The sequence below is a fragment of the Xenopus laevis genome, chromosome 3L (assembly GCF_017654675.1).
Source record: "Xenopus laevis strain J_2021 chromosome 3L, Xenopus_laevis_v10.1, whole genome shotgun sequence".
Lineage (NCBI taxonomy): Eukaryota > Metazoa > Chordata > Amphibia > Anura > Pipidae > Xenopus > Xenopus laevis.
Genome location: NC_054375.1, coordinates 84,375,083 through 84,398,614, shown reverse-complemented (window position 1 = coordinate 84,398,614; position 23,532 = coordinate 84,375,083). Strand labels below are relative to the sequence as shown.

The 23,532-nt window shown below is 35.3% G+C and overlaps 1 protein-coding gene across 12 annotated transcripts in view; it reads left to right on the top strand.

Annotated features, from left to right (window-relative positions):
* The window catches only part of LOC108711202 (membrane-associated guanylate kinase, WW and PDZ domain-containing protein 2), a 441,642-nt gene that overhangs the window by 406,242 nt on the left and 11,868 nt on the right, over positions 1–23,532 (top strand). For 8 of the 12 annotated variants that reach the window (XM_041586534.1, XM_041586537.1, XM_041586536.1 and 5 more), the window contains one exon: positions 11,962–12,100. In XM_041586534.1, coding sequence (XP_041442468.1) covers positions 11,962–12,100 — 139 coding nt within the window. Of the gene's footprint in view, positions 1–11,961; positions 12,101–14,686; positions 14,801–23,532 lie in introns of all 12 variants that reach the window. The other 4 variants (XM_041586540.1, XM_041586541.1, XM_041586543.1 and 1 more) reach the window with 2 other exon arrangements.

The window sequence follows — 23,532 nt, the reverse complement described above, 5'->3', positions numbered from 1 at the left end:
TAGAGAGGATTTTGGAGAAACGTGTCTAATTTTAGACCTCAGACATTTAGCTTGCTCTTTGTTCTCGAAATGTGTGATTATCACCATGCCTACATTGTAAGAGCTCTCTGAAACCTTTAGCAATAAGGTTATAGATGTCTATGTGTCTGGGAATGGATTTAAAAAGAATCCCAAAATTTCATCACGGATATACAAGTAGTTCTCACCACATCAATTTTACCATTAGAAAGAGGCTGCATAAATTCAATCTACATGGGAGTAGTTGCAGTTTATATAAAATATATTAGATCTTGTTAACACATTCAAGAATTGAATATAAACATATACGTAAATATGTATGTCTGTTTATACCCAAACAGTCTGCACACCATAGGCTTAAAATTTAGATGGTCCAGATGCCTTTCCAGAGTCACACCAGGTGGCAGTCTCCTTTAAAAAAAACACACAAGAGGATCAATCTTCAGTCATCTAAAAAAAAAAAAAAGAGGTGCAAGCCCATAGTGTGTACCATTCAACATTCATTATTAAATTAATAAAATGCCACTTACAAAGGGGCCGATTCACTAAGCTCGAGTGAAGGATTCGAATGAAAAAAATTCGAATTTCGAAGTATTTTTTGGTTACTTCGACCATAGAAATGGTTAAATTAGTTCGAATTCGAACGAAATCGAACGAAAAATCGTTCGACTATTCGACCATTCGATAGTCGAAGTACTTTCCCTTTAAAAAAAAATTTCGACCCCCTACTTCGGCAGATAAAACCTACCGAAGTCAATGTTAGCCTATGGGGAAGGTCCCCATAGGTTTGCTAACCTTTTTTTGATCAAAGGATTTTCCTTCGATCGTTGGATTAAAATCCTTCGAATCGTTCGATTCGAAGGATTTAATCGTTCGATCGAACGAAAAATCCTTCGATCGATCGATCGCAGGATTAGCGCTAAATCCTTCGACTTCGATATTCGAAGTCGAAGGATTTCAATTCGAGGGTCGAATTTCGAAGTATTTTTAACTTCGAAATTCGACCCTTAATGAATCTGCCCCAAAGTGTCTAGAATGTAACAGCTCATCACAACACTTCCCAAATTACAGCATCAATTTAGCACCACTGTAACCTACGCAGTTGTTCCTAATTCTGCTGGTCCATGCAGTTATCCTTGGCAACTGTTATATAGCAATAAAGTTGAACACTTTGAAAACATATTCCAACCTTAAAATAAAATGCGACAGTACACAACACCTGTTCTGCACACACTGAGGTTAATTTTCAGCCTGTACCGATTTGTGCACATGTGTTTGGCCTCCTTTAGAAAGTGGCATGCCATTCTTGTCCAGCCTTGTATTTACAGTCCCAATGTGATCTTGGTTTGGTGTAAGAAAACAGACTCCTTGCAAAAGGTTACCAGCTTGTACAACTGCATAAATCACAGGCCTACTGTACATGGCTTCTTTTGTGATAATAGTTCAAGATGAGCAATTTGAGCACAATGGTTGCCTTTTTATTTATATTTTAGCATGATACAGACTGATTATTGTTAAAATATTTGCTACTGATATTTATTTCATTGTATTCTTGAATTAACTTTTTTTAGTTCAGGTTGAAATTGCAACAGCTGGTTGCTGGAATTTATTTAAAAAAAACAACTAGCAACAGTTTGGAATTCAGAATGGAAGAAAAATAAGCAATACAAGTTTAGGTTGCTGGGGTCAGTGACCTAGACTACCAGGTATGAATTAAAATCATATATAGGAAAATCAAGAAAGCAAATGGTTTTAAAAACAATGAAAAAATGAAGACCACTGGAAAGTTACTAATCTATAACATACTTTTAAAGGTGAACTTCCACTTTAAGTACAGTACATTAAATAGCAGTTGTTAGATTGTGTAACCATTAACCCATCAAATACATAGTGCTTTGCACATGCAGTAGAATTATAACTGGATAATAAAGAGATGACATACAGCAAGAATGGCAGGTAAGAACTGGCTGATTGACAGCTATAATATGTGCTTAATTGCAGCTAAACCAAACATATATTGTAAATTATGAGAATATACGTTTTTGGTCATAATTACTTACAGTAAATGCTGTTTGTAGACCATACTGATAAAAAAGGCCAGTGTTTATCACACAGTGATGTAGCCATTTCTACAAAGGAATAAAATACAAATGACCGCATATATGGGATGCATTGAGATTTAACGAGACTTAAGAAATCAAACCTTAAGGCATAAAAGAAAACTAGCTATGTAGGTAGTGATGATTAGGGAAGGGGCTAGCTGTGCAAACAACCCTTATGAGCTCCAATACTGAATAAGAATCAACAGTATATACTGATGTAGCCCTCAAACCTTAATGGGTGTAGTTGGATATAAGAAAAATAAAATAAAAAAAACCCTTTCAGGTTTCAGTAACACCAAAACATTTGCTTTTTAGAGTAATTAAAATCTAATGTACTGCTGCCATGCCCTGGTAAAAGTGACATGTTTCCCTCAGAAAAGTTACTGTAGTTAATCGACTGTAGACAAGCTATGTAGCCATGGAGACAGCCATTTTATCTGAAAAAGGAGAAAAGCTTGCTTAACAAATAACAGATAAACTGTAGAATACAATGGATTGGGCCAAATAACATTCAATTCTCTCTACAGGACTATACAATTATAATTATGTGCCACTGAGTTGTGCACAGTGCTGGGATATGGCGACAACGTAACCTGAATCCTAAACTTAATTAATGGCCTCACAGCAACAACCAACATATGCTTTGCTGCAGGTGCAGCATGTAATTATCTGGATAGCCAACTACTTTTGCTCAAAGTAGAAGGGTTGATCTTACCTCTAATGAAATAAGAAGCTACGTCTGTGGAACTACTGTATGAGAACTAAATGGAGAACTACATTACAGGAATGTAGGCCTTTAAAAAATATATCATACCACTTTATTGAAGTCTATAACATTATTCACAGTCTCTGCTTAACCTAGAATTAGTTAGAATAGGTCTAAACTAGACTTGCAGTTCGGTTATTCTGCTTCACATTCAGGCAGGATTCGGTCTTTTTCAGCATGATTCGGATTTGGCCGAATCCTTCTGCCCAGCCGAACCAAATCCGAACCATAATTTGCATATGCAAATTAGGGATGGGGAGGGAAATTGCGTTACGTTTTGTGACAAAACAAGGAGGTAAAAAATGTTTTCCCCTTCCCACCCCTAATTTGCTTATGCAAATTAGTATTCGGATTTGGTTCAGTATTCGGCAGAATCTTTCACTAAGGATTCAGGGGTTCGGCTGAATCCAAATTAGTGGATTTGGTGCATCCCTAAATAGATACATTTTGTGGTTTCTTAAAGGGATTCTGTGATTTTTATGGAGAACATTTTGTTCTAAATGACACTCTGCCATTTAAAATGTTATTCTCAAACCAACAAATGTGTTGTTTTAGCTTTAATATTGGTGTGTAGGCAGTTATTTCATATATACCACTAGACGGTACGGGAGCATTTTTAGCAATACAGGTATCAGGGAGCTGATATCTGGTACCTTCCCACCTTCCCATTGTTCTGTTAATGAGCTGCTGGGGAGAAGGGAGGGGTGATATCATTCCAACTTGCAGTGCAGCAGTAAAGAGTGACTGAACTTTAGCGGAGCAAAATTTTGTGGCTGAGGGCACCTGGAAAACTAACAACATATGTCTAGCCCCAAGTCAAATTTCAATATTAGGTATAAAAAAATCTGTTTGCTCTTGTGAAAAACAGATTTCAATGCAGGATTCTGCTGGAACAGTATTATTAACTGATGCTTTTAAATAAAAAAAAAAAGTTCCTGTGCCAGAATCCCTTTACGATTCATCTGTGGGTAGAACCCCCGATGCAGCTTCTTTCAGAACAACCACCGTAGTCATGCCTAATATGCAATAATTAAATAGTTTGCAGTAGGGGGAAATTATATGAGGAAGACGTTAGTCTAAGGGGCCGATTCACAAAGGGTCAAATATCGAGGGTTAATTAACCCTCGATATTCGAACGGGAATTAAAATCCTTCGACTTCGAATATCGAAGTCGAAGGATTTTAGCGCAAATAGTGCGATCGAAGGATTATTCCTTCGATCGAACGATAAAATCCTTCGAATCGAACGATTCAAAGGATTTAAATCCAACGATCTAAGGAATATCCTTCGATCAAAAAAACTTAGGAAAGCCTATGGGGACCTTCCCCATAGGCTAACATTGAGTTCGGTATCTTTTAGATGGCGAACTAGGGGGTCGAAGTTTTTTCTTAAAGAGATAGTGCTTCGACTATCGAATGGTCGAATAGTCGAACGATTTTAAGTTCGAATCCTTCAATTCGAAGTCGTAGTCGAAGGTCGTAGTAGCCCATTCGATGGTCAAAGTAGCCCAAAAAACACTTCGAAATTCGAAGTTTTTTTACTTCGAATCCTTCACTCGAAGTTAGTGAATCGGACCCTAAATGTTATTGATGTGTCTTCATTCTTATCTGTTGTGTAACTACAAGCCGTTTACAAAATAATTGGGACACTGTGTAAAATATAAATAAAAAGAAAATGGGATGATTTGTAAATCATTGACATCCTATATTAATTTACAAATATTATAAACACAACATAATAAATGTTGAAACTGAAAAGTGTTTGTTTTCTTATTTCTAATTTGATGCTAGCAACATATATTAAGAAAGCTGGGACAGGGGCAACAAAACAGACACCTTGTGGAATGTCACAATTACTTATGTCAAGAGGTCATTAACACGATTGTGGTATAAAAAGAGCTGTTTCCAGATAGGCTTCATCTTTTAATAGTAAAGATCTGGAGGAGTACACCACTTTGTCACACTCTACGCAAGCAAATATCAATGGTCCTCAATGTAAAATTACAAAGAGTTTTGGAGATTTCACAGTCTAAAGTACATATAACAACTGATTTTGGAGAATCTAGGACAAGGGACAAGGCTAAAAGCCAATAGTGGATGACTTGCAATTTTAATCTCTACCATGAAAAGAATAAACCATATATAAACATGATACAGATATTCTGCTTGTGCCCAAGCTTATTTAAGAAGGACTGTCCTGTGGACTGTGAATTTCTTTTTGGAAATAATCGACACCTCATGCTCTGAGCTAAAGAGGAGAAGGGCAATGTGGCTTATCAGAGCACAGTTCAAAATCCATCATCAGTGATTGTATGAGGGTGCATTACTTTATAATGGCATTGGGTAGCTTGCATATTTGTGAAGGCACCATCAATACAGAATACATTCTAGTTTTGAGGCAACATATGAGGTGAAAAGCAACACAGAAGAGGTGATGCAACACAGTGGAAAAAATGCCCCTGTCCCAACTTTTAGTTGCTGGCTCCAAACTCAAAATAAGCATTTTTTTCAGAATTTGATATGTTGTCTTGACATTGTTTTAAATTAAATATAGGGTTTCAATGATCCATTATTCTATTTTCTTTTTATTTATATATTACATTGTGTACCAATTTTTTTTTGGAAACAGGCGTGTATGTAATGCCTTCCATCTTGTACAGCCAGTGCAAATGGTTCTTTAACAAACATACAAGTTTGGCTTATTCATAAACACTGGGTAAATGTGCACCTAAGCAATAGAGAGCAATCAGGGCTTAGTTGTTTTTTCAGCCAACTGCAGGCAGAACAATGAAAGCAATCATCTGATTGCTTAGAATGGGTAACTGCCCATGTGCAAATGTGCCCAGTATTTATAAATGAGCCCCACTTCAATTAAACAGAACAGAAAATACCATAGTTAAAATATTTGTTATGAATAATAATTAATTTAGACTGACTTTAGTCCCATCTCAGACCACTATACTACTTGGTAAATGGCCTGACCCAGTCTGTCACATGAGCTACTGAGAGCACTCTTATGTATCATCGGGTGAAAACAAGCCCAGTGATGTAGAGAATGTAGTACATTTCTGTGTAATACACAATTTCTATTTATATAAAAATGTATCTGTGCAAAACACATCAACTTCTCAAAGATCTTGTAGAAGAAGGGGTCATAGATTACATTGTGGTTGCTTGTAAATTCTAGCTGTGCCATTGTGCATGGTATTTACCCTTTATGTGAGTAAATTTCATCTTCCTTTCTTACTCTAGGGCAGTGATCCCCAACCAGTGGCTCGTAATCAACATGTTGCTCACCAACCCCTTAAATGTTGCTCCCAGTGGCCTCAGAGCAGGTGCTTATGTTGTAATTCAAGATTTATAGAAATGTTTTGCATAAAAACCAAGTGTACTGCCAAACAGAGCATACTGTAGGCTGCCGGTCCACATAAAGGCTACCAAATAGTCAATCATATGCCTTATTTGGCACCCACAGGAACTTTGCACAGCCGCAGCATTTTGTTGGAATTAAGAGATCAAGACACAGATAGTTTAAGGCTTTAGTATCAAATGGCCCTGCAGATTCACTTCTTCTGGTTGTGTCCCTTAAACATCGCAAGTCAGTAATTTAGATGTACAGAGATAACACAAACAATATGTAATTGCTTGTGTATTTCTACTGTCTTAAACCACTTTATGCATCATTGAGTGATGTAGAATTCCTGCACAGATCTAGAGCTGCCTGTTGTCAAGGAGGGGTATACATTTCTTTACCACATCATGTGAGTTCCACACCTGAAAGCATGATAAATTATTTTTTGCCCAGAAGTAAATGTTCTACCATCTGTTATCCTGGATAAAAAAAATGTCTCTGCTGTTATGATATGTAAAGACAACTGCTGAAGCAGAACATCTACAGAGAAGCAATCTAATAGAACTCCTATCTCTGCATGCACAAAAAACCTAAATGATAATAGCATACAATTATTGAACACAATTTCCATAGGTGATAATTATGGTAGATATTATATTTTTCTTCTAACAACTACTGTCTAAGTTTAACCCAATTCAGAATTTAGTTTAGTTTCCATGAAAAATAACCATAGAATCTGTTTCACATAATTCTTTATAACTATTCTCCTTTGATTTCATTCATAGTCTGCTCTGCGGCTTTGACATGTTGTCCAACGAAATCTTTATGGACTAGAAAAACCTTTTCTTAAATTTCTGTGTAGCCACTGAATTTGTGTGTCTGTTTGACAGATCTATAATACAGTGCATGAACCTTACTTGTCAAGAAACAAGAAAAAATGAACTAGTTATAGGTTCATTGTATTCTGCACACATTGTTATTTTTCTATTTAATCAAACATTCATGCAATTTGTATTTGCACCATATTATTAGCAGAAATGTGTAAGGCTTCCATGCAGTTAACTATGGGCATTCATTTGCAGAACACTAGTCTATACAATTTGGTTTGACAAATATGTGCATAATCATACAGTTAATTCAAAATTTATATACATTTAGGGGCAGATTTACTAAGCTCGAGTGAATTTTCAAAGTTAAAAAGTTGGAATTTCAAAGTAATTTTTTGGGTACTTCAACCATCGAATAGGCTACTACGACCTTCGACTTCGATTTGAACGATTCGAAGTAAAAATCGTTCCACTATTCAACCATTCGATAATCGAAGTACTGTCTCTTTAAAAAAAACTTTGACTCCATACACCAATTTTTTTTTGGTCAAAAAGAAATCCTTTGATCGATCGCTAAAAATCGTTCGATCGAACGATACTATTCGATCATTCGTTCAATCACGATAAAAATCCTTCGACTTCGATATTTGAAGTCAAAGGTTTTCAATACGAGGGTCGAATTTCGAAGTTTTTTTAACTTCGAAATTCGACCCTTAGTAAATTTGCCCCTTAGTAATGCTTATGATAGTTTGAAAGTATATTTTCAAAGAATTGATAGGCACATCTCAGTATAACATAGTCTAAGTATTCTTTTTAAATTAGACACTACCCTCTAAGCAAGCAAAGTTATCAAACTTTCTTGCATTTTGATAGCTTTGAGAAATTCTCAATTCTCACAAATGCATGAATCAGTCTTAAACACAGCCCATTTTTCTTCTATTTTCTAATTTTACCCCATTTCTTATTTATACCGTTCACCCCATTTTATCTTGGAAGCTATACCCCAGAAATGTGTTGCAAATGTATGAAAAGTAGCTACCAAACACAATGGGGTATATTTATCAAAGAGTAAAGATCACCAGAGTCTGCTAGTGTGAAATACCGCCTCTCTCCATTAATTTCTATGGGATTTCTTTAACTTTGTATAAATTGATAAATACGCCTTTAAAAATCACATAGAAATGAATGGAGAGAGGCAGTATTTCAAATAAAATTTGTTGGGATGAGTTTGTGATTTGCATTTATTGTAAATTGCGGTCATCTGAATTCTATTTGTTTTTAAGGTTTTTTTTTTAAATAAAGCAGCTAATATTGGGATAATGAGATTCTTTCTGGCATGCAACTTTTTTCCACAAAAAACTGCATACAGGTATATTTTGTCACATTTTTTTCTTAAATAAGCTGGCATTCAAGAAAAAAATTGAATAAGCTTTCTCTGCATTTTTTCCCCTTGTCTGCATTTTTTTCACAAACTCGTATATTTTGATAAATCTGCCCTTTAGAATTGTTTTGCTATTATCAGATTTATTCCAGCTTATTGGTATTGATTTATTATTACAGATCAGTCAAAAATTAAGTATAATTAGCGTAAATAGAACACTGGGGAATGGCATGCCTGTATTTTGGAACGTTTCAGTAGCCATAGCTGCACCAGAAAATGAAAGCATAAAACAGCTGGAGGCATTGATATAACATCATTAATTATTTATCATAGTAGAAATAATATTTGAGCCACATTTATATATTGTGCCAACAACATTTCCCTTTGAGATGCAACATAAACAAGCACCATGTGAACGTCTGTTGAGGTGCAATAAAAATAATACATGAATTATATAGAATAATGCTCTAATTGCTTTCAAACATTTGTTACATCACATCAGTTCTGTTAAATACAATTTATCCTCAGCTGCATTACTGTATTGCGAAGAAGCTCTGTGAGCAGAAAAGAAAGCAATACTTTATTTATATGATATGATTGCTTGCTCCTGGGTAGCTGTTAAAACTACATTTAATTAAATTTTGAAAAAGCCTTCATTTATCGAAGTTAAAATTCCCAAATATACGGAACATATGTACTTTAGGGAAAATAATGATAAATATGTATAAATACTACACATATTTTAGTAAAGCCTTCCTTTTGATAGAAATGAAACTTGGCCAATTCTCATGCACAACCTTCATTCCACTAACTTTGCAGACATGTTTTAATATGTTATTTCATTATTTTGAGGAGCTCTTAAAATGCAGTGTAATCTCTGCCTAGTACTCGTGTATAAAGTGTGTGGTATATTTCAGCTAATGATGTTATGATGATGTAATGATGCTAATTTTGTTTTTCATAATAAAATAATATTATGACAGCTGTTGACTGTAACTTTCAGCACTGCAGTCACGGTAAGGGTCTTGGGAAATAGTGGTATGTTTGCTCTAGGCCAAATTTTTAGGCAGCTTTAGTGCGTTAACAAATAAAGAGAAATATGCATTTTGTTTGTCATTTAAGAAAAATCCAGTGGATCCAAAAGTGGAGAAGGCCAGGTTTCCTGACAAACATTTGTAGATAATAGAGGGTCAGTTTTGAACCCATCTGCTAGTGCAGGTGCTCTAAAATGGATGCACTTCTATGTTGTTGTGCAGCTTCCCTGCCTCTTCTGATGAACGGTGTGCAACTGCACCTACTGACTCTGGTGAACCCTGGAGCCACCCTGACATAGCTGCAGGGTTCCCCCAGTGTTTTGTGCAACCCCTAGCCCTGACAATGCTAACTGTACCTTGCACCCATTTTCATTAAAGCGCTAGTGCAATTGCTATTGCATGCATTTTGGCAAATCAAATACAACTGTGGGCGATACAATCTGCACTTATGCTGATTTTTATTTTTTTATTTTTTTTACAAATGCTGCATTATGGGTAAATATCATGGTGACTTGCATGCAAAATGTAACTATTAAAAACTGCACTTTTGTTCATTAGTGACTCCTCTCTTGTATCCCAGTCTAATGACAAGCTCTTTTATGAGAAGTATAGTATAAGACTATTTCTGTTTTCCTGCATTAGTAACACGTTACCTCTGTCTGGAAAATGTAACCACTACAGTAATTTCTCTCTCTTAAGAGATATTAATTGATAATTATACTTAATAGACATAATTAGTACACAAATAGAATATTTTATAGCAAAAGCAATCGGAAATTGGGAAAGGAGACAAGCAGAGGAGAATATAGAACTAAGATAATACCTGAATCAGGTATGGGATTCCTTATCCAAAAACCTATTATCCAGAATGCTCTAAATTAAGGGTTTCCATAAAGTTAATTTGAAGCAAAATATTTTAATCTTTTTCTCAGGACTAATAAATTATACCTAAGCTACATGATTCCATATTGGTGGCAAAACAATCCTATTGGGTTTATTTAATGTGTTTATTTTAGCGACAAATCCACTATTTTTGATTCCGCCAAACCCCTGAATCCTTTGCGGAAGATTCGGCCGAATACCGAACCGAATCCTAATTTGCATATGCAAATTAGGGGTGAGAAGGGGAAAACATTTTTTACTTCCTTGCTTTGTGACAAAATGTCACCAGATTTGCCTCCCGCCCTAATTTGCATATGCATATTGCATATTAGGATTCGGTTCGTCCTTACAGAAGTATTCGGCCTAATCCGAATCCTGCTGAAAAAGCCGAATCCTGGCCGAATCCCGAACCAAATCCTGGATTCGATGCATCCCTAGTTATTTTTACAGACTTAAAAGTATGAAGATTCAAATTAGGCAAAGATTCCTTATCCAGAAAACCCCAGGTCCCAGGCATTCTGGATAATAGTTCCTACTACCACTATATTTCCAGACACTCGCCTCTTTTTCCAAAATATTGTTACAGTACTAAGATAATCTTTTTAACCCATACAAGACTAAGACTACTTCAACCTTGAACTATGTTACAACCAATTAGGGGTTACTGCCCAAAAAACTCCTTACTGTCCTGTAAAAGTCCTTTTCAGTCAATAACCAGTCCAACCATAAACTTAAGTAACACTAAAGTTTAAGCAGCTTAGTTCTTTGTCCTATTCTGCTTGTCTCCTTCTCTGATATTGATTGATTATATGTAATAGTGCAGTAGCAGCAAGTGCTTGAGACATGAAGCAACCATGTGGGCAATGCTGGTGTCTGGCAGCTTCCTTTTTCCTTCTGTATATAATAGTTTATGGCTTGGCAAATGATTCCAGGTGCTTATTCAAGCACAAAATTAATTTGAGATATGCCAATATTATATTGCAATGAATACTGTATTACCCATGTCATGAGTATTTCAGAATGTTCCCAAAGAAACAGCACTTCATAGTTCTAAAAAAAAAGTCATTTTGTAAACAGAATAAGCACAAAATACAGGAGGTTGTTTCTGAATTTACTTTCTACATCGTTGCTGGCAGTAAAGCTGATCAGAACACATATCTTATAATGTACCAGTCAAAGCATGGGTCATATCTAATAACTGCATATAAAAAAAAAATAGCGTCAAATCTTTAATTAATTTAACATTTAAATGTTCTTGTCTTATAGCAAAGAAGCATATGGTTCTTTAAAATCAAAACTCAGCAGTGCAGGGATGCCTGCTAACAGCCTCTTTGAATAACCATAAATAAAAGCCATTCTGAAAGAATCCTCTCAAGTGAAAACTGAAGACTTTAGAAGAACTTATTGACTAATATTAATTTTGATAAATAATAGGCAGTGAGATTTAGCTATGTACAACATGGTTAGTAGTATAATGTTCTGAAGCATCACAACATATTTACCTTGATGTATGACTTCTTTGTTGAACAAAATGTTGCTCTTTAAATGTACATTTTTATTGTACTCATTACTGTGTTTGATCTTCTTGTTTTTGCGACAGGTTGGTGATCAAATCATAGAAATCAATGGGGAAAGCACAAGAGACATGACACATGCCAGAGCAATAGAACTCATCAAATCAGGAGGAAGAAGAGTAAAGCTATTACTGAAGCGTGGAACGGGTCAGGTTCCGGAGTATGGTGGGTGTTCATTTCTATAATATTGCAATTACAAATGAAAGAGTTAAAGATTTTATTTGTTTTTCCTTTTTAATTCCTTTTTAAGAATTACATTTAAGCTTTTCCAACTGAAGAAATAATTCTAGAATAAGCACTAGTATAGAAAATTTAACATCCTTCACCTTCTATTGGCATCTTTGGGTGAGGTGTATTTGCCAGCTTGTACCATAGTCCAGCTGATTATATAACCGTTAGCACAATAACTCCTTAAATCCTGTTACTACACCTTATAGAGAAATGTAAATATTACTTGAGGTCAAGTCATTCTACTTTTTTGTTAAGTAGGATTATCATTAAGTTATACCTCTGCACCGACATCAAAAAGTAGTTCCTTTTAGATTAAAATGAAGGATACAAGGCATATCCTTGTTGTAATATGAACTATATTGTTGCCAAACTCCCATTAATTAGTTTTACAAGTATGAAGGATGCAATTATATAGATCTGTTTTAGTTATGGTTCATTAATATGTTGAAAATAATCTTCTTACTGAAGAGTAGTTATAGCCAATAAAAATGATCCATGAGCCCTTATCGCCCTTTAAATGTACGTTAAGATTTTGAAGAGTATTTTTTTAGTGCAGCAGTTTAAGTATATTCAGTAAAGTCATGCTTTTAGCTATAGAAATAAGTTAAAGCAACTGGACTTGCTGTGTTTTTCTTGAAGACGTTTCACCAGTCATCCAACTGCCTTTCTCAATTCAGAATAACTTGTACATAGGATCTTGCTTCGCTATATATCCTCTGGAATGTTGCTCCAATCAGCATAATATGTTTATCATAATCCACAATGATGTTGTTCTGTTAGGTGTTGATTGTATTAGCAAAATTGGAGCTTTGATGTGTTATTAAAGGGATACTGTCATGGGAAAAAAATGTTTTCAAAATGAATCAGTTAATAGTGCTGCTCCAGCAGAATTCTGCACTGAAATCCATTTCTCAAAAGAGCAAACAGATTTTTTTATATTCAATTTTGAAATCTGACATGGGGCTAGACATATTGTCAATTTCCCAGCTGCCTCAAGTCATGTGACTTGTGCTCTGATAAACTTCAATCACTCTTTAATGCTGTACTGCAAGTTAGAGTAATATCACCCCCTCCCTTTTTCCCCCCAGCAGCCAAACAAAAGAACAATGGGAAGGTAACCAGATAGTAGCTCCCTAACACAAGATAACAGCTGCCTGGTAGATCTAAGAACAGCACTCAATAGTAAAAACCCATGTCCCACTGAGACACATTCAGTAACATTGAGAAGGAAAAACAGCAGCCTGCCAGAAAGCATTTCTCTCCTGAAGTGCATGCACACGTCACATGACTTGGGGCAGCTGGGAAATTGACAAAATGTCTAGCCCCATGTCAGATTTTAAAATTAAATATAAAAAAATCTGTTTGCTCTTTTGAGAAATGGATTTCAGTGCAGAATTCTGCTGGAACAGCACTATTAACTGATTCATTTTGAGAAAAAAATTTTTTTCCCATGACAGTATCCCTTTAAACCTTCCAGGAAGAGGTGCCAAAACAGCATTGTATGTGGCAGACAATAGATGTTGTACCATCCCCTCCACTTCTATTCAGACTTGGTTTTTCAGTTTTTAAAGAAGCACAATCCTACAAGAAACACATGGCGCACCTTTTTAAACAGGCCTCTTAGGGATTGTGACACACTCAAAGTTTTGACAAAAAGGTATCACTATGCATATTATGTATATATATATATATAACAGTCCAGTGAGTATCCTCACTCTAAGGCAAACTCTATTGCGGCCTATATAGCCGGGGTGCACGGTTAAAATATATATAACCTTCAATTCAAGAAAACCGCACTCCCATGTAAAAATTCTCAATCATTTATTCCATTGTACCATTATCCAACGTTTCTCAAGGATGAAAGGTCCTAACAAGGACCGAAACGTTGGATAATGGTACAACGGAATAAATGATTGAGAGTGCCTGTTTTCTTGAATTGAAGGATATATATATATATATATATATATATATATATATATATATATATATATATATTAATCTGCCAGTGTTAATTGCTCCTTCCATAGATGTCCGATCTGCCTCACCTCAGACCCAGGCAAAGTAAAAGCAAAACTGAATATTAAACTCCAGTCAAATAATTAGTAACGAAATGCTGTAAGACTGTCCAGGGATTTCATTCCTGTAAAAGTCGGTGAGACATAATGACCCATAGAAAATAAAGCAGGTTTGCTTATGCAGTTTTGTACTAACTATCAATAACATTTTAGGATAGATGCCATATTTTCCTATAATCTTCTGGCCTGGTACAAGCTTGTTTCAATGTGATTGTCTCTTTTATCTCTTGCAGTCCACCCCAAGATACCACTAAGCCTAATGTTCTTCATTAATAATTTCTGTATCTTAGTCTTTCACTAATATCAAACATATTTGCATGCCTTTTGTATTAAAATACTATTTCCCTTGTAGAAATCTGTTTCTAAACTTTGCTAATCATACTAAGAATTCTTTGCTAACATATCTTTGTGTCACTGTTCTGTTAATTCTAATGATTGGTCCTAGGCTGTTCCTCCCCTTCCTTTAGGAATGGTTCCTTCTTCCAGTCTCTCCATGTGCATGAAAAGTGACAAGCATGGGTCCCCATATTTCTACTTATTGGGCCACCCTAAAGACACGGTTTGTAAACTTTGCATGTATATTTTCATTTTCTAATTTAATGGTTTCATTTAATGTTTTTATGCATTATAATGTTTATTTCAATGAGCAGTATTAATGGGATTTTCTCAGATGCAAATTTGGCATGTGATGAATGTGTTGATACAGGTATAATTATTCCATAGTGCTATTTCAACTCCTATTCTACTATACTGAAGGTACCCAAGTAATTCTATAACGTTTCTAATTCAGCCTTTTTAAAAGTCTCATACCAACCCTAAAATATAAAAATTTCTTTCCCTATGCATAGTTTATACATTTTAAAATAATCAAGGGATACTTAAGTAATGCCAACGAAAAAATACTGACCAACTGCTGCAATCTATAAGGCCTGTCAAAAAGGGCCAAAGTGCTGGAATATAGCCCCCAGCTCAAAGGGCACATATAACAATTTCAAAAAAATATATTCCAAGGCATTCTATAAAAGTTAAAAAATTAATATTTATTTCACATCAAATATTAAAAAGTAGTCATACAGACCAATTGACGCGGAGCGTCAATTGGTCTGTATGCATACTTTAGTAATGGGCTATCAACATTGCACCATACTAGCTCCATATTATGTCAAATGGAAATTGCTATTCAGTTTGTAACCCTACAGTATCTTGGAGTAAAGGTCCCTTTCCAGGGTAGAACATGGGTCAAGTTGAACTCTTACCCAGATGGGCCCTCACTTATTGGAGAAGGAAGGTAGAGTGTGTTGTGCAACTACACCTGACTGTTGCTGTTTTAGATGAAAAATAGGACGCCAGAGGTTCTTACAAACAAAAAAAAGGGGTTTTATTGAACCACAAGGTTCATACTCACAGATCAATGAGGTTGTATTATATGCAATCAGATACAGTCATAGGTAGAGCAGGGTTCTACGATACCTCTGTGGAGTTGCTTGATAACTGTTGTCCTGAGAGTTAATGTCCTAGTGGGAGTCCAGGAGCAACTGCGGGAACCCCCCTTAAGGCTTCCTAGAATCTGTTCAGGAAGCAATATGCTACACCTGAATCCTTGAAAAAGCAGCTTTGTACTCCATCCTAGTTTGCCATACTATCTTATGTCCTTAGAACATACTCCTGACAAAACTAGTCCTGCATTCTGACTACACCTCATTTATAGGGCCCTGTTCCCTGACCTTTACTAAAAGGGTTGTCCCTCTGGACCTTGTTGATGCCATGCTCTCCAGACACATCCACCTTGGTCAGAGGATGGCGGCCAATGAGGAAGAACCACCCCTTACAATAAATATTCAAGAGTGACGGGAAGTGTTCACTAACTCTATGGGCCAATAACAAATATGTGAATAAGATAACTCCGATACAAAGGCTTCTGCCTAGCAACCAAGGCTAATAGCACAGTTAGCACTATTGGGAATTATAGAATACCGAGTGAAAACAGATGCCAAGAATTGCTTGGTTTTTTTCAAACAAGAGTATTCTGCAGGGACAAACATTTTCTGGGGCAGACTGTAAAATAGGGATTGTCCCATGACAATATAAAGCATTTGAAATATGTTTTTAAAAATAGTACTATGGAATAAATATAGGATTTTTTTTTTGTTAAAGGTGAAAATGATCTTTAAGACCAGGGAAAATGTCCTCACCCCTCCCACTAAGGTCAATTAAAAAGTTTAGGGCAACTGGAAATCTTGTTTCTCATGATAACTGAGCATAAGACTTTGCTGAAAAAAACATGAAAAAATATTAGCCTAAATGACTTACAGCCATTTTGCTAAGGAATCAGCCTATTGCATAGTAATTTCTATGAGATTATCATTCGTTATATTACAAGTTACAATGTTTACTAGTAATTGGTATGTAGTTTCTCTTTTTTGCTCATTGCGTTTTTATCCAGAAAACTGAAAACTCTTCTCTCTATATTTAGTTAGTATAGAGATTTAGAGGTGAACAGTTCAAAATGTAATCATGAACACCCCAGGGACATGCTAAAGAATTATTCTTCTCACAAGATCTCTGCAATTTCTACTTGACCTGTAACTAAATGTGTAAGACATGAAATGAATGCGTAAATATGTTTACATTTCTGAAATAGTATTTACACTTTGTGAATAGTAATACAAGGGACTATATGTGCAATTATTGGAGATCTTTTATGTGGAAAAGATTCTTAATATGGTCTATTTAGCAGGCACATCAACAATGATTAGTTAATTTCCCATCAAATATATCCTTAAATGCAAGTATCTGGAATATGAAGTAATGCCTAATGTTAGTCACAGAACAAACTTTATTTCGTGTGGTTGCACAGAGGCAGCGTATCTCTTGAGAACAGACCAAGTGATATGTATAGCTACATACTGTATAGGTAGGAGGGCCCCCCAAACATTCTCATTGCAGGTATAATTATAAATTATTGAAACTAAAAAGTTTAACCATATTAAGAAGTTCTTTAATTCACAGAGGTAAAATAGAGTGAAGTATTGACAAAACATTCCACCAGTGGAGGAACAGACATGGTGTGGCTAATATGAAAAATGATAATGAAATGTCAGCTTTGCTGGGATAGCAATAGGTTTACAGAATACCCTCAATGTAATAGCATATGGATATTTTTTTCATCTGCACAATCCTAACTGAGTGCAGCAATAAAAACCCTGCTAGTAGTTGCTTTCTATGGTAGTAAATGGCAGTCCTGTCCCTATGGGACACTATATTGTCATGAAGTAAGCATCTTTTAGGAATATTGTCTTCCTTATTCCCTGTGGTGTTACAAAAATGTCTGTGTGACATATAGGTCTAAGTCTTTGATGAAATCAAACAAGACAACAAAAATACAAACCTTCTGGGCTGCTGCTTTAGAATATTAATTTAACACATTATTAGATGGTATGCTGAAGTGTTAAGCTGACATTCTAGTACATTAAAGGAACAGTAACACCAAAAAATGAAAGTGCTTTAAAGTAATGAAAATATCATGTAATGTTGCCCTGCACTGGTAAAACTGATCTGTTTGCTTCAGAAATACTACTATAGTTTATATAAACAAGCTGCTGTGGAGCAATGGCGGAAATTGAAAAACGGCTATATGGCACAGGGTGACTAATGGATAACAGATAAAACCATTAGACAGACAGAGCTTATTTGCTGTCTGCTGTGTAACCTGAGCCTTTCCTCATTTGAATGGCTGCCCCCATTGCTACACAGCTGCTTATTTATATAAACAATAGTAGTGTTTCTAAAGCAAACACAGCAGTTTTACCAGTGCAGGCCAACACTGCATTATATTTTTATTACTTTAAAACACTTTTATTTTTTGACGTTACTGTTCCTTTAAGGCTGGTGGCCATAGGACTGTTTTATTGGCCTGATTTTCCTTGCAGCAAACTGAGCAATCCAATAAGGGAACTAATGTAGCCCTTTTTGTCATTATCAATGAAAAGTGCTCTTAATATAGTGCACAGTATATATATATATATATATATATATATATATATATATATATATATATATATATATATATATATATATATATATATTTAATTATTATATATTTATATTTTTATTTTAATATATAAAAAAATACAGACCTCTTTATAAATGTATATATATATTTAGTTCATGTACTTCTTTTTTAGCGAAGGACTGACTGTGCAGGAAGTCAAATTGGTGTTGATCTACAGCAGTGAGCACATAAAGACCAATAAAGGAAGACATCACACATCACCCAAATTTAGAACATAGATTAGGAATTAGAATGGATAAGAATTGGCTATTATTCTAAAGAAAATGTCTTACAATATTCAAAATGCTAAAAGGATTTGTGTGGAGGAGTTAAATCAAAGCACTTTAAGTTTTATAGGACAGGATCCATCCACCAACCCTTTCAGTAATGGCAGTGGCCATCTCCAGCAACATCAATTTGACACTGACGCACTTTTATGCATAAGACCCACTACTGTAAGTGGAGGTAAATTGGCAGAATGCTTGAAGCAATTCAGGATTTGTGTAGGCATTTAAAGAAGAAAACAGTCATGGTATGTCATCTTGACATGAAGTAAGGCTACATCATTTTCTTACAATTATATGTATTTTCTTCTTAACTGACATGTTGTGTATTGCATGCCATAAAAAAACAGCAACTTGGGCATTTCAGAGGTTAAGTAATGTCTTACAGATACTTTAACCTTCTCAACTGGCTCAACATATTGAGGCATGCATGTTCTGAAATGTAATTTTTTTTTTACACTAACATAAAACACCCAGCTTTGCATTTGACTTCCCTTATGAAAACATCAGAACAAGAAACAAGTCATTGTTATCTTTTCATGGATGGGTCTGCTCACTATTCATATAATGTACAAAAATTACAAAGCCATTTCAGGGACTGAGCAAACAAATTGAAAAAGGTACTATGCGACCAGGGCATTATTGTCTGTTAATTTTTTTGTGTTACATTTCTAAATTTTGTATCTGTAATACATAGTAAGTTAGGTTGAAAAAAGGCACACGACCATCAAGTTAAACCTTTTGACCTTTTTTTTTTTTTTTAATCTGCCTAACTGCCAGTTGATCCAGAAGAAGGCGAAAACATTATTATAATATAATATTAGATACTATACAATGTTACATTTATAGAGTATGGACAAAGAGTCCTTTGGTAGATGGAGACTGGAAATGAAAGTTTGGGGGAAGGATGCATTAGAGTGAGTGAAACTAAGGGTGGGCAGGATAGGCATTTGCCTAGGGTGCTGTTGGGAGGGGCAACTTCAGAGCTTGAATTGGAGCATGAAAGGGGATGAAGGGAACAACTAAAAGGACAATGAAGAAAGTGACATCAAGAGGTTGGATCAATGATAGAAGTGTGGGGAGAGGTGGGTTTGGGAGTGTGCTGGTGGGGGGAGGTGTGTTGCTATCGTGTGCTGGCCCAAAAAGTATTTCCTGGGGCTGCAAAAAAATGACATGACTCCGCTTTGGAGTGAAAGAAGAGCTTTAATAAATATGATATTGTGCAAGGACATATGGACAATGTCATTTAGACAGCTAGTACGCTAGCAGGAAATCCAGTATACTAACAGAAGGCCAAAGTTGGACATTTGTCAAACATTTATGATAAGCAATTTACCTGTTTATCTGTTATTGTTGATGGATAGAGACAGTCTTGGACCTGGTGTTTGTATATAAGACATGCTTTCTTAAAGGTGGGAAACTGACCACCCTACTTGCACAACTTTTTTAACATGCTTGAGCATCCTTACTCAAAAGTACTATATAAAGCAGAAATGATAGAGCACTTCACAGACTTGTTCAATTAAAGGCTTGTTGATCATAACAATGTCAATGTTTCAACTTCTGTCTATTCTTTTCTCAAGAAAAATTGCCCCCCAAATTGCCAAATAATTTCACCAGTGGGTGTTGCTCCTCTGTCATCCATTGGTCTAAAAAAAACATTACTTCACCTATTAGAACCCTCCCACCACTTGTAAATAAAACAAATTGCTAGAGCAGAGTCACTTGAGGAGCATAATGCACAGGTGATCAGACTATACCCAGCCAAAAAAATTAAAATTTAGAAATCAATATGTTAATTTTTCTCTATTACTCAAAAACAGGAACATTGTACATTAAGGCCCCCAGGGGCAAAGTCCTTGGGTTTTTTATCCAATAGGTCTCCCTTTTGCATGACTAAACAATATATTTTCCTATGGGGAATGGCACACTGCTAATATACCTGAAGGCTGGTCCAAACTCTAAATAATACTTGTCAACTGTTTTAGTAGATTTCTGATCCCTAAAAGCCATACTGCCCCCCACCTTGGAGCTTGTACTTGTAAATCACCCTTTATGTCTTTAAACAATTGGTTCTAGCAAATGGCTCTACCAAACATTTATTTGTAAAACTCCTTTAAACTGCTAAAACCTAATATAAATGATTTAAGTGTCTGTTTCTGTTGGTCGTGTTTTGCAGTAGTGTATGGCTCAATGAAAATTTGATGGACAGCTGAGCATGGCAGGATTCCTGTACAGATTACAAATATGTGCGTTTCCATGTAATGAGTTCTTTATGGAATACTTGTTCTTTAAGCATGTTTTTGGCCTTCATTAATGAGATAGGTCTCAGATTTATCTGCAGAAAATCAAAACCAAAGCTAAAAGATATGAAAACATTCTAGTAGTAGACTTTAAAATCCAAAAAGTCAACAGTAAACAAGGAGATAGTTCTGGTTTATTTTTCCTGTAAGGTATAATGGCTTTTTGTTAGCATTAAACATATTAAAATGCTCCGTGTTTCACCTTAATGTATAAGAACACTGCAAAAGTAGTTATAATACAGTCGTGTCCAATGTGTTTTTATCACTACAAAGGTATTGTTGAAAACTGCAGATGGTGAATTTCCAGCATTACAATATACTAAGAAATGCTTGAGATTAAGTAGTCTTAATTATTATTGTGATACAATATTAAACCTTTGCTGGCTGAGTCCTCTGATTTTTTGTCAAGGTGACTGCTATGACTGAACTTCAATGTGTGATTTTTCTCAAGAGTTTTACTGAACAATATCTGCATTTTATTCAAAATATACTTAATTGTACTGCTTGACAGTGAAAACAATCTGCCTATTGAGAGAAATGTACAAGGGAAAATGCAGAAAACGAGATGAGAGCAAACATAATTATGGTACTTGGTATGGTACTCAGCAGTCCCAGGTCCATGTGGAGCAGGTTTTGTAGATAATGTTGTATAACCATTAAGCTTCATATGCACTGCAGTTATTAGATGTTTTGATATTAAGCTGAGTTTGTGCACTTCAGCCCACAGCAACCCAAGGGTTAATTGTTCTCAACGTTAATGCTGAAACAAAAGAATATGTTCTAATGTCAAAAGATAGCAGGAGATATTTTTCCTATAGAAAAGAACAAAGAACCACCCTTTTAGACTGGAAAACAAAACTTTCATTTGAAGCAACGTAGGTGGTTCTTCACAGTCAGGACAGTGAGGTTGTGGAATGCACTGCTGGATTATATTGTGATGGCTGATTCTGTTAATGCCTTTAAGAATGGCTTGGATGATTTCTTGGACAGCAATATCCAAGGTATCAAGATCTACAGTTAGTATAGGTATCAGTATTTCTCTTCAGTGTGTTAATAATAAGGGATATGTATTTATAATTAGTACTCAGAAGCAGCAGGGTACAAGACATGTTGTTAAATTTGGAAAAACCTGTGATATTTTCTTTTCACAAAAATGTTAGTTCTGGAAGTATTGGCATCTATTGAAATAAAGGAATTGAATTAAGGTGAGGGAAAACGGGCAACTTAACTGGCTTAACCAATATTTTAATATTTTATTGTAAATTATAGTATGAATGACTAAAGTGCATGAAAATATACAGACAATTTGGATGGGTTTCTGTAGCACCATGTATTTAAAGATAAATAGATTTCTGATTGATTTTTCAATTTTTATTGTTTATTTAAAAATCAAATAGTATAAAAGAGAAAAACAAAGTACATCTTTTACTTTAGAAATGAGTTTATATAACAAACCTGGTAACTGTTCCTTGGTGATTACATTTATTATACAGTTAATGCCCACTTTAAAGAAATGAGGTATTCAGCTGAATCCAAGCCTTGTCAGCAGTATACGGACAAATCTAAGCACCTGGCAGAAGCAAATCCAAACCCTAAAAAAGTGTAAACTTGCCGAATGCATAAAAATGATGCAATATTATTTAACTCAGCCTTCAGATTTACACGAATTGCATGTGAAGAATTTGGGATTCATCAGAACCCCAAAAATATGGAGAAATCTGACATCCATAATTTCAAGCATTATTTGGTGCCCTACAGATACAGTGAACTAACCCTGAATTAGATGAGAAATATGTAGGGGTTGATTTATCATCCTTAGCGACCTTTTAATGAGCGGTAACAATATGTAGCCATACATAAAAAGTAAATGATAGTTGTATGGCTTCCAGCCTGCTCATGGACTTCATAGATTTGGACTTCAAAGAAGTCCATATACTTCTTTGTAAAGAATTGTCATTTTAATGTAGTCCTGCCTTTGAACATGCAGACTAAAATAGTGTTAGTTTGGCAAAAGAATTTACAAACTGGATGGGTGTTTCTCCAGCAGCAAATATTCAATTTAAGAAAATATGCCTAGAGTTAATATTTCAGTGATGAGTCTAGCTACACTAGTCTATGCTTGTCTAAATAAGCCAAACAATTCCCTGGCAATTCCTATACACTGTAAATAGAAATGAAGTCATAGACAGTATAATAGCTTTGATTATTGCAAGGAATATGAAGGAAAGGTAGCTTTACAGCAAAGGGAACTAAACTCTGCAAAACATATTCCAGTCATAAAACACAACTCTTACTTTCCTTGTTCTGCCACTGAGTGTATTAGAAAACTGTCAGCCTACCAGTAAAGATGATTAATTTATTTTTAACATCCTCAAGACATGCAATGATGCATCCACATTATGCTAAGATAAAATCGATCTCCTGTTGTTTGACCCTCCATGAAAACAGCTTAATTTCATACAAAGCTATAAATCTGCATACAGAACTGTGTTCTACTTCAGTATGTATACATAGTCAACTTTTGATATCTTGCTCGTACAAACACATGTAAGTGATCACTGTTCCCATCAGGGAAGAATTGCATGCTGCCAACACTTGCCAAACAGTGGTTGATTCTCAAGGAATCCATATGCTTTTACAAAGAAAAACTGTG